General features: G+C 37.6%; 1 protein-coding gene across 5 annotated transcripts in view; it reads right to left on the reverse strand.

Annotated features, from left to right (window-relative positions):
* RAD54B (RAD54 homolog B) overlaps positions 1-12,096 on the reverse strand; it is a 73,034-nt gene that overhangs the window by 20,859 nt on the left and 40,079 nt on the right. For all 5 annotated transcript variants that reach the window (XM_080580604.1, XM_080580603.1, XM_080580606.1 and 2 more), the window contains 4 exons: positions 9,867-10,154; positions 6,723-6,885; positions 5,825-6,050; positions 372-579 (listed from right to left, as the gene is read on the reverse strand). In XM_080580604.1, the coding sequence (XP_080436730.1) occupies positions 372-579; positions 5,825-6,050; positions 6,723-6,885; positions 9,867-10,154 (885 nt within the window). The remainder of the gene's footprint in view (positions 1-371; positions 580-5,824; positions 6,051-6,722; positions 6,886-9,866; positions 10,155-12,096) is intronic.

Consider the following 12,096-nt stretch of genomic DNA (forward strand, 5'->3'; position numbering starts at 1 on the left):
CTCCCTAACTGAACAGACTGCATATCTAGTTGTTTTAACAAAGGAATTCAAAAAGTCAATTTCTAAATCGGTTTTATTAAATAACTACAAAAGAAAATAAAGAGTGTATATAAACAGAGTCCTGATTCCCTTACAGAATTTTTCAGGCTCCTTGCCTGTCCTTTAAGTTAGACAAATTTTGCATTTATTAAAAAAAAAAAAAAAAAAGATTAATGAAATAATCTGTTTTAAGAAGACTCTAGATTTGTCTTTTTAATACCCATTGCCAAAATTTATATTGTACTCCTGTCACATTTACAATATCTTTTCCCTTTATCCCAAGCTGGCACTTTTAGCATAGCAAAATATTACAAGTAACTATAAATACTAACCAGTAAGGATAATTCTCCTCTCACAAGACAGACTAGTAAGGGCTGTAGTTGTCTTAATGGAGCTATTTTTCAGACGATGTCCTTCATCACAGATCAGGAGGTTAAATTCTATTGCCTGAATTTGTTCCAAAGATCGTAGCAGCATCTCGTAACTGATTATCATAACTGAATAAAGTGGAGAACTGATGAATTCTTCTACTTTGTGGTCCTACAGGCATAAAGAAAATATATCATACAACTATTTCTTTGGAGATCACTCATCACACTATTTAAACATCTAGTGTCTAAAGAAATTTTCCAGCATGACACAAAACATTTACTATCTCCTCCAAGAGTTGGATTATTGATTCCTTCCTAATTAGCAAAGGAAATAAGGGAGCTGATACAGCATTTTTTAGCTTTATTTTATCACCTCATTAATAGACAACTTATTATTCTTTTAGACCTTCAGATCCTCTGAAACACATTATCATGAAGATGAAAAGCACAGATTCCCTGTAACAGCTTCCCGGTCCTGGCACTTAGGTAAGCTTCAAATAGATGATTAAAACCAAGATAACAAACAGGCATAAGTAGCTGCCTATACATTCACTTTGGGACCTCAACCTGCAGTGTCCAGTTAGAAGTTACCACGTTCTGCCAACCTAAAATTCCACTTGTAGTTTTAAATTGGATATGATACTCACTTTGTTAAAAGTCCTTAAGATTGATGGGTTGGCTAAAAGCAGCCTAGGACTCACAGTTAAGCCTATAAATAGTCCCAGAAAACATGCCTGTCTATTGGTAATTAAATGCAATTGATCTCTAAACCCTGCATTAGTGGTCAGAAAGTGTCTTCAACCCCTTTTCCTTCAATGGACATTAAGACTTTTCTTTCTAAACTCCAAAATAAAACAACCAGAACAAAGTTTATTTATTATCAAATGTGACAATGAGGAAACCAACAACAGCTGTCCATGTTAGATCATTCAAGTGAACCAGAATCACAGTTGTACAGTTCTAGACCCTACAGACAGAACTAGCTTAAAAAAAAACAAAAACACAAAAACAAAACAAAACAAAAAAAACAACACTAAATTAACAAGCCACTGTAATGTTTAAGGCAGTTTCTTAAAAAAAAAACAACAACGACAACAAAAAACTCCTAGAAATAGTTATTGGACTCGATGATCCTTGTGGGTCCCTTCCAACTCGGGATGTTCTATGATTCTCTGACTCTGTGTATTGGAATTCCTTCTTTACATGACTTTTTGATTATGTGATTCTATGATTATTTGTTTACATATTTACAGACCTGTGAATGTGCTGGGATTGCTTACCTGTCTTGTAATTACATATAAAAATGAAAAATTCTTCTGTTGGCACATCCCTTGCCTTTCCACTTAGCTCCAGATACTAATTCCTTGCATACTCTTTCCTGTTTCCTAACAGTGTTCACTTCCCAAGCAGGCAATGGTGCCAGCTGACAAGCTGAACTATCTCTTTAATTTTGAAGCAGACCAACCTAGAGCCTCAAAAGGTGTTTCTATTTCCAAACAAGATCAGTTACCAAAGACAGACAACTAAGTCTGCAGCCAGATGGTGTAATGCACTGAAAGAGTAATACCACTTAATTACCACAATCTTTAGAGCTTTCAAGTAGGTGATTCAGGTGAATCCACGGGCCAAATCTGGCAAGTTAATCCCACAAAGTACCTTGTGGTAGATGAATCCCCACACCTTGCTCATGAAGAGGCCCAGCACATGATGGAGGAAGAAAGAAGCAGTGAAGACTAGGTTAACAAGGGTACGCATCGATTTCCCCCAGGTGTCTGAACTGGACCACGGCATTCCTGTTGCTTCCAAGACGGCAGTTAAGTGCCTGTTTTCTGCCCAGTATTTTTACTGCCATTTTGGAAAGAGGAGCAGAAAATTTCCTTCACCCTCCATTCCCAACACGGGAGCAGAGGAGCCCTGCTGGCAACACCCAGTGCTGTCCCTACCCAGCGTTCAGGCTCCATACTGCAGCCCTGAGGACAGATGCAATGCCCCCTGATCTTTTCTTGGGGTGGTCAAGCATCAAAAGATGAGCAGGGTTTGGAAATCATTTTGTTTTTCTGCATTTTCTGAGCAACTTCCCTCCCCTGGCTACTCATTTTGAGTGCTTGAATCCCTTAAAAAGAAGGAGAGTCCTGACATATAACCCCCCTGCAGCCAAATATAATATATTCACAGCTGTATATAATAACTTTACAAGTCATTTTCAAACAATTAATTTATCCTCTTAACTAGCTGCAAGATATGTATGTATTACAGCCTCCGTTTTCAGTTACCCAGAGTGACTTGACAGGTTTAAGCGAGGTGCCTGGAGCTTCGTATGGAGCAATTGTCAGTCAGTATTAGAGCTCCATAATGTCCCACGCTTACTCTTTGAACAGACCTTGCTTTGCGCTAGTCCGAATCTAATGTAGCCAGTGAAGTGTAAATTAAAAAATGCTGAATCCTGAACCTTGCCTTAATTCATTCTCCAGACTCTTCAGCTCGAAAACCAACCAACACAACCTCTGTGGAAGTGATGCTCTGCAAACAGGTCATGGGAGTTATTCTCTGAAACACATCTCAAACACTGATAGTGTGGATTAATGAGACCTAAATGCAGTTTTTGTGAGGAAACCTTCATTTTAAAAGCAATGTCCTCTACCTGACTGTTGCATTTTAACTGTAATTCCTCTGTAAACTGCAATCACATTTTAAAAGCAAATAATGTCCTGTTTTTTTTTTTAAAGTTTGTTACTGAAGGGTTAGGATCAGTTCTCAGTGCTTCAGTGTGAAAATGAGGAAAACACACCTAACACATTTTGAAAAGTCTGCTAGTTCTTTGAGTGTATTCCTTATAGGCAAGAATAGAAAAAAAATAAAAATAAACTTTGAGACAAGCTCTTCTTTTTAAGTTATACTGAAGAAATAACAGTAGGATAATTGCTGTTTTTCTGTAGAAGATAGACAGTAAATTATTTTTAAATACTTCATTCTACCCCAGGCAAGTCATACTGCATCTTGCCTTTGCATGACAATGTATTCGTTGCTATTTGGGAACACAATCTTAAAAGCTGCTGAGTGTCCTCAATCCAAATGGCTCCAATGAAATGAGTAGGAATATTAAAGTTATTTAAATTAAAAGACAAATAAAAGCTACTGTCAATTTGGGTCACGGTAACTGTCAGCAAAGTCAGATTTTTTTTCTTCCCAACATTATTTGTGAAAACTGAAAGAAAACATTTAATTATTTCTAATTACCTTTGTCAGGCAAAAATGTTGCATATTATATTTTGCCTTGTATCCACTTCCTTTAGAAACTTCTATATTTCTCAAGCCTTCAACCTATACAGTTCCTGACAAGTCAGTCTGCTTCGTTTCCACATCTTGAAACAAGTTAGTAAGGAAAAAAAAGTGATGCAAAGAGCACCTATTACTGAAACAGACGTATAGATTGGCCCCAGTGGAAGATGAGTAGGTTCAGTAATTTCAGGGTTTTGACAGTAATAAGAGTGGTATTCAAATAAATAATTACTTTTACAAAATCTCATACGTTCTATAAAATTTACGTTTAAAATAGTTTGAAAACTTCCATTTTGTCTGAAATATCTGCTGTTTCATATAGACAGTAAAAATATTACAAGAAACTAAAAGCAGATTATGTTAAAATTAGGTTATCTTTAAAATGAAGTATTTTTTTTTCCTTCGATGTAATTGTATGGAACCTATAGATTAAAAAATAACTGTGGAAAATGAATATCTGTATCTTTGATGTAAACACCAGTGTAAACAATACACATTTACCATTTGTGTTTTCTATTCTTCTTGTTTAGTACAACCAAAGCTGTCAAGTCAGATTCTATTCCATTTCATCTGGTGTTCTCAGTGAGAAACAGTCCTGGCCAGCAAATACTGGGAAATTAGTGCTTGTTTACTTTAAAAAACGATAAGTTATTTACCTCCTAGTTCTCTAAGAGGCATGGTCTGGAACACATTTAACTGTTGGGGTACGCTGCCTCCTGAATGCTTCATTCAGACATGTTAAGTGTCTGTGTCCCCATCCTGGTGCCTCCCATACTCCTCTAATGTTTTACAGGCACAGACCTCCTGAGTCTCCACTTCCTCCCATGGGCACAATCCAAACAGTAAGGACCAAGGAAGAAGTAAGGGTATGGTAGATTGTTGAGTGTACGAGCAGAAAACACAGTTTGTGTGTTTGCTCAGTAACTTCCCTTTTCTTTCTGTTATGAATGCCCACTCCAAATGGACATGGGAAGCAGAAGGCTTAGGAAAATTAATAGTGGATGGCAAATTACAAACAACAGAGCTTGAATTTAAAAGCTTTGGAAGTGTTAATAAAGGCATGAGAGAGTCTCCTGTTCAGAGCATCACAAATGTCAGTCTGAGGGGAGCCAACACTTTGACTGAGACACTGAGCCATGCTTAAAGGGAAGCACGACAAGAAAGCCTTTCTGAATAACCACAGCAAGATATGGATCTCCTCCAGAGAAAGCCCTGTCAATGATAGTACACCCTCACTCCTTGAACTCCTTTCTCTTTTACTTGTCTTTACCAGGTGCTTTCCTGACTGTTGTGGTCAGTAAAGATCAGTGAAGCACAGAGCCCATGCTAGAACATTGAGTCTTTGCAGTTAGATGTAGAGAGAGATCTGTGTTCCAAAAATGAGGCAAGATCCTAGAGGTATACCAAGGAGATTAAAAGATGAGATCCCTCAGCACATGGGATTCATCTAGGCAATACAGGAACTTGGGAGTGTCATTACCAGCAGGAACAGCTCCACTATAGGAGGGACAGGGGTCAGCGTCAGCCAGCTTCTTTATTGAGATTTGTACCTGTCTGCTTTCTTCCAGAGAGAAGAGATATTCACATTATGTAACACCGAGCCTCTAGGTTTGGCATAAGACTAAATCATCCTTACAGAAACCTAACTCTTGACAGTGACAGCAAAGGGAATAAACTTCTAAAGTGACCTGAAGCAGACGGCTGAAACGAGGAGGAAAAAGTTTTCAGTCCAGAGCAAGAGGAACTACCAAAGAAAATGAGTACAAGTCAGTCAAGCTAGAAGTGGTGTTATATAAAGCAAGGAAGGTATGCACTTTGATATACAACAGAAAGCTCTTCCTTAAACCAAACCAAATTGGGACGAGGAAGAGCATGCTACCTTTTATATCTGCAAAGGTGAAGCCTGAGGGAAGATATGACAGATGCAGGCAGGTGAGCTTGAGCTATAACCTGGTTACTGACAGCTAAATGCACATTTGGACAACTACGTGAAGGAGAAATTAAGTATTCCAAATAAATATTAATAGAGGATTACTAGTTTATGTCTCTGGTTAAAAATAATAATAAAAAAATAATTACAAGTCCTATATTCTGAGCCAGATGTGACCTAATCCCCTTTTGGAAATAAATCTTACCTGATCAACTGTAAAGACTTTGATCCTTTCACTTCCCAACCATTTCTGAAATTCTTTTTTCCAGTTTTTTACCAGACTCCCAGGGGTCACAATTAGTGCTCGCTTTAGTACAGGTTTGCATCCATAGACCCCTTGACGCAGGAGAGTCCAGACAAGCGAAATGCATTGCAAAGTTTTTCCTAAGCCCATTTCATCAGCAAGAATAGCTCCAAATCTGCCACTAACTCTGTAAGATACAATGATAACATTTTAAAAGATATATCTGTTATTGTCTACAACTGTTTTAGGGAATTGTTTCTCAAGGTTGTTTTCTGAAGTATAAAGAACCTACTTATGCTCTGCTGTAGGTTTTCATTCAGGAAGGACAAGAAGTCCTTAGAGAGAAACTCCTCATTTTCTACATTAATGCACTAGCCCTCCAAAACCAAATAGTTACATCTTCATTTAGAATTTAAAATATTATATAATGTGTACTCTTTTTAACACTTGCATGTCTTCTCTGTACCTTCACTGTACATACTTTCTTCAGTTTCTCTATCCCAAATGACTGAATTATAAATTATATGAATAATTATGAATTATATGAATTATAAAGTCCAGAAATCAGTGTGCGTTAGCATGGGTCAGATTTTATCTATGTTTTCAAGACATGGTAATTTCAGCAGAACTGACAGGCCCTTTGCTGCACTTATCATATCTGGCAAAGTTACAGCAAGCACAATGATACATACAGGTCAGAAAAGAAAACACTGTGCAACCTTTACTAGGAGAAAATTATTAATATTATTAATATTAATTAACTGAACAACTTCTCAAATTTTCCCCTTCCAATTCTTTATTTTCTAACATGGACATGAAAATATTGTATGTATTGAAATCCAGAAGAATATGTTCTTACCTCATTCCCATTACACATTCATATAGAAATACAATTCCTTCTTTCTGATGTGGTCGGAGATTATTTGCAATGTAAGGATCCACAACTACATCCACCACAGGTAAACCAGCCTTATTGAACATCCACTGATGGCTTGCATTTGGTCTCGGCATAACTAGAGAATCTTGAAGTAGAAAACATATGGAAATGTTGCACTTCTTTTCTTTTTTTTTGGCTGTTAGCATAGGTTATTATTTATTTAAATCATCTACAGAAAAAAAAGTCAGTGATCTGATGGCTGCTAAATATACTGTTTAATATATGGACCATTCTCAGTCAGAAAATGCACTTACCAACAAAACTTTTAGATAGCCTTTGAAATAAAAATCTCTTTGCAGAGGTTTCCAGAATAGTTTGCACTTTTCTCCAACGTAAAAGTGACAAACTGAGAAGTTTTATTTTATGAAGTGAAACTGCCTACCTAATAAATTTTGCATGATGACTTTGAATACTTAAATCAGAAGAAGGTCTAAAAGGTTTCTAAAAGGAAAGTCTAAGAACACAAACAATGACACACAGAAAGACTGGGATTTCAAGGGGATATTCTTGTAGATGATGGGAAAGACTTCTCTTCTTGAGAAACAGAGATAAGACAATGATTTGCCAGAAAAGAGAGAAAGAATGAGAGTGAGCTGACAAAGGCTGCCACAGTGCGTGAATACAAGAATTTGACAAGTTTGAAGACATACAGAGGCAAAGAGAGACTGGGATATGTCCTTTGGCTACATCTGTATAGCAGTCTTGCTTGCCATCATTTGTTTATAAACTCTGATGTCATTATTTTGCTGGACAATGTCCATATAAGGTTGCTTATATTGATGATACACAACCTCACTGAAAAGCAGTATTGTCAGAAGACAGAAAGAGAAAGCAATTCACAGCTTCTGATATTTTTATGTTCCTAGAATAGATCTATATTGATAATTTATTCATGGAAATAGGTCAGTTGAAGGCTTGTATCACTCAGAGGGATTTTGTTTCCTACTGACAAAGGGCTGAGTTCTGATGGATTACATCAAATTGCATCTGGGTATACATAAAAGGCGGCGGTGACAAAAATAACACTTTTCTAACAAAATTTTGCAGTATCAGAGATGGGGAAGAGCGCAGTTTAAATGAGTTTTGGACTAAAAGCTTAGAAATCATATCTGGAAGACAAGGGTTTCCATCTTTGTCACTGTGCTCAGTTCTGTTGAGCACACAGATAAACAACATTCCATTTTGAAAAAGCTGCATTTTAATCAATGATTGTCATAGACCTCAGCATGAAAACCTGTGAATGCTCCAATACCAAGGTCCTGGTCTAGGAAAATATCTCCATTACTTCTGAAAGAAATTATGCAGCAAGACATTAAATAAGCTATGGGATCCGCCTGAGTTAAACAACACTAATCATAGAACCACAGAATGGTTTGGGTTGGAAGGGACCTTAAAGCCCACCCAGTTCCAGCCCCCTGCCATGGGCAGGGACACCTCCCACCACACCAGGCTGCCCAAAGCCCCATCCAGCCTGGCCTTGAGCACCTCCAGGGATGGGGCATCCACAGCTTCTCTGGGCAGCCTGTGCCACGGCCTCACCGCCCTCTGAGCAAACAATTTCTTCCCACCTGATCTAAATCTCCCCTCTTTTAGTTTAAAGCCATTCCCCCTTGTCCTATCTCTACACCCCCAGACAAAGAGTCCCTCCCCAGCTTTCCTGTAGCCCCCTTTAGGCACTGGAAGGCCGCTGTAAGGTCTCCCTGGAGCCTTCTCTTCTCCAGGCTGAACAACCCCAGCTCCATCTGAGGGAGTACTTGATCCCGCTGTCCATGTCACCAACAAAGATATTAATGAGTGATAGTCCAACCTACGGATGTGTTGAGGGCTTTCCATATCAGGCAGTTTGGGGAAGTGTCACAGGAGGTGCTCAAATTCACCAGAAGAAAAGTTACAGAAGGCAAAGATCTAGAATAAAACTTAGTTTTTTGACAGAGTATTGCTTAAGCAACAAAGAAGTTCATTTGGGTATAGAATATATCATCTCTTTGCCAGATTTTAGGTTAGAAAGCTAATGCAGAATCATCATGAAAACACAGGAAGCTGCATTACTAGAAACAACATAATCAAGCTGAATTGAGACTAGAAGTTGTTGCTAATGAAAGTGCTCTTACAAAAGTGCAAATTATATCATTAATTGCTAGGTGATGAGGATTTCATTGTTTATTTACATAGCAGTCAAGCATTGAAAAGCTTTGACAAGCCTTACACTATCAAGATACGAGGTAAGAAGTTGGATGGAGGTAAAACTATAGTAAGAATCCAGAACAACCTTTCTTTAAAAAAAAAATAAGGATTGTCTATTTAATAATATTTCTTTAAAATTGTTTCTATCTTCCATCTGAAAGACAAAGCCATCAGCAGAATATAGTTCTTAACCAGCAGGTTGTATGACTGGTTTGTTATTCATAGACAGAAGAGCACTTCTTGTTTAGATAAGCAATGCCACTTCCTGCAATTATTAAATGTTTACAGGATCCCTCTTATACAACTGCTTAACCAGCTTGTTTCCACGTGAATTCTCGTGGCTCTTCAGCACAGGGTAGTTCTAGTATTACAAATCAAAACTTTTATCCCAAAATATATCCTGTTGAGTTTTGGGCAGTGAAGTTACACTCACCGCCTGGGAAGAATCAGGCACCATCAGGAACAATTCTCTGAATCTGGCTTATCTGGTCTATTACTGATCCTTCACAGCAATTATAGTGCTGCCATATTCTGTTAGTGCTTCACTGACCCCCAGCGGGAAGCCGGAACTCATCTAGAACTTCTAGGGCATGTTAGACTGTTTCTCTGATCAACATACATATTCTTCTTGGCAAAACTCTCAGAAACCACTCTAACCTGTTTCTACAGCCATCTGTAACAACTATGAGAAACTTGCACTGCAGAGCATTTCACTTGTTAGAAACACATGATAAAATCCTAAAATGGTACTGATAGAAAGACGACTACTGTATTTCAGAAATACTACACTAATACATAGGGGAACGTGAAAATTTTGGTTACACCCTCAACTTTTTTGAGAGACAGGGGATGCTTAAATAACCTTAAAAATTTGAACCTTACTTGAAGCATTTGGATCATGGCGAGGTTTGCAGCTTTGAGAATTGTTGAGAATATTCTCTTTAGTATTGGGTTGACAGACATTTTTGAATGGTTTACAGAATCGTTTCATACTAGCTTGAGGTAAAGCAGTTGGGACTGTGTCATGAGTCACTATTCCAGTCTGAAAACACCTGCCACTGCTGAAGTCATCTGCTGAAATTACACCCATCACTTCAATTTCTTTTCCTCCAATCATCAGTGTTTGACCTTCATCAAGACTGTCTAACTCTTTAGGTTTATATCCAGTACCTAAAAGAGTATAAAAATTTATGAATTAGGACAACACAGCAAATTATACTTCTTTAAAATCAGTACTCATTTGCAGGAAGGAAAAATAAAACTGTCAACAGGTATTTGGTTCTTAAGCATTTGAATTGTTAAACATGTGAACATGTAAAGTCTTTTCCTCCTTAACAGATTTGACATTTCAGTGGTAATGTTCAGAATTAGATACCAGAATATGTGAGCAAACATTCTACCATCCTCATCCATAAGCTCTATTGAATGTCAAGTACTCGTTTAAGGGAAATTTATAAAAATCACAATACCATATCATAAAAAATGGCAGCTTGACTTAGTTTTAAACTTGTGTAAAACTAATAACCATTCTAGGTCCTTTTCCCTTCTTTTGTACCCCAGCACGAACACGACTAGCCCCTCTTGCTGTTGATCTAGACAAAATATTCTTCTTCTGAAACCGTTCTCTAAAGTAGCTTTTCACAACTGGGAATATATGCTCTGATTTTTGCCAGGATTTATACTTTGCTCATATATATTATATATTGCTCATATATATATTTTATACTCAATACTTTGCTCATTCCAAAACCCATAAGGAAGCTCGTGCATTTTTCTCTGCCCTCCTAGAGACTCTGTCGGGTGAACATTCCCAGAGCAGCTACCGGTCAGTCTGATTAAAAAGTAAAGATGTAGTTCCACTTCTTTTTAATATAAAGATGTAGGAAAGAGTTGTGGTTCCTTCTTTTAAACAGTATTCTAGTTGTTAAAACTCTCACATAAGAAATGGGAGGCTTACCTGTAATTTGTTTTCTTAACTCAGGGAGGTCAAAGACGCCTCTCCATCAGAATTAGAAGGAGGCACTTTTTTTTTTTTTTTTTTTACCCCAATTGTTGGATTTATGCCACTCTGGATAAACAGGCTCGGATTCTTGGTTGGGTCAGAAAAATAAAAGGCATGACTATGTTGACCAACAGTTAAAGCACTCACCTGTGAAAGAGCCAAATCCCCCCAAAGTTTTACACATACGGTGTCCAGCAGATAGTACATATAAAGAATGCTGGGAGCTGTTTGCAAAGCTCAGGTCTCCCATTTCTAGGAATGTGTCCTTCCGAAAAGGTTGGAAGGTGAAGATCTGGATGTGAATTCCTTTAAGAGCAGAAATTTACTGAGCTGTTTCAAAGTCTAAGCAAGTGTTGAAAAATAGTCAAGCCAAAAGGCAAAGGGAGGCCTTTTTCTTCCGCTCTAAATGCATGCAAAAATGCACAGTACTCCTTGTTTGATTCTTGAAAGAAAAGTATCTGCTTTCAGGAAAGAGCTGAAGATGCCAGGACATAAGAGAAGGGATGTGCCTTTCTAGTCGAGGTGCTTGTAGAGAGTAGTTATGACCTACCCTTTGCTAATTATATTTAAAATTTACACTGCTTACATTGCCGAATTTATGATTTTCTTAGAAACCACGAGCATTGGAAACAACTCTAAATGAGCAAGTTAGACCGATGGCATTGGTATCATTGCGCTACCTGACACAATCAAACATAGCCAAAAAAATTTTACCGGAGACAATGAGAATACTCAATTTTCTATTGTGTTTTCTGCTAATTCAAGAAGACAGGACTAGAAAAAAATACAAGAACAACAGGGTGGTGGCTGATGCATTCCATACATTACTCTCTTTCTCTCTGCCTTTTTCAAACTCAAGCAAGTCTGTACATATATTGCTTTGCTATAAATGATTTTGAATTAATTTTTAAGTCACAGACTGATCTGCAAATTACAACTGCTTGGTCCTAGCAAGGTTCACAATGTCATGATTGTAACAAAAGAGCTGAGAAGCCACCTCGGCCCCAGTATTAATCAAATTATGTTTTGTAGCAACATTGTCCAATCCTACTTCCTCCTCAAATATTTTTGGCATAGTTAGCAAAGTTAATTCTTTTTTTTTTTTTCGCT

Source organism: Anser brachyrhynchus (genome assembly GCF_964034855.1).
Source record: "Anser brachyrhynchus genome assembly, chromosome: 2".
Classification (NCBI taxonomy): domain Eukaryota; kingdom Metazoa; phylum Chordata; class Aves; order Anseriformes; family Anatidae; genus Anser; species Anser brachyrhynchus.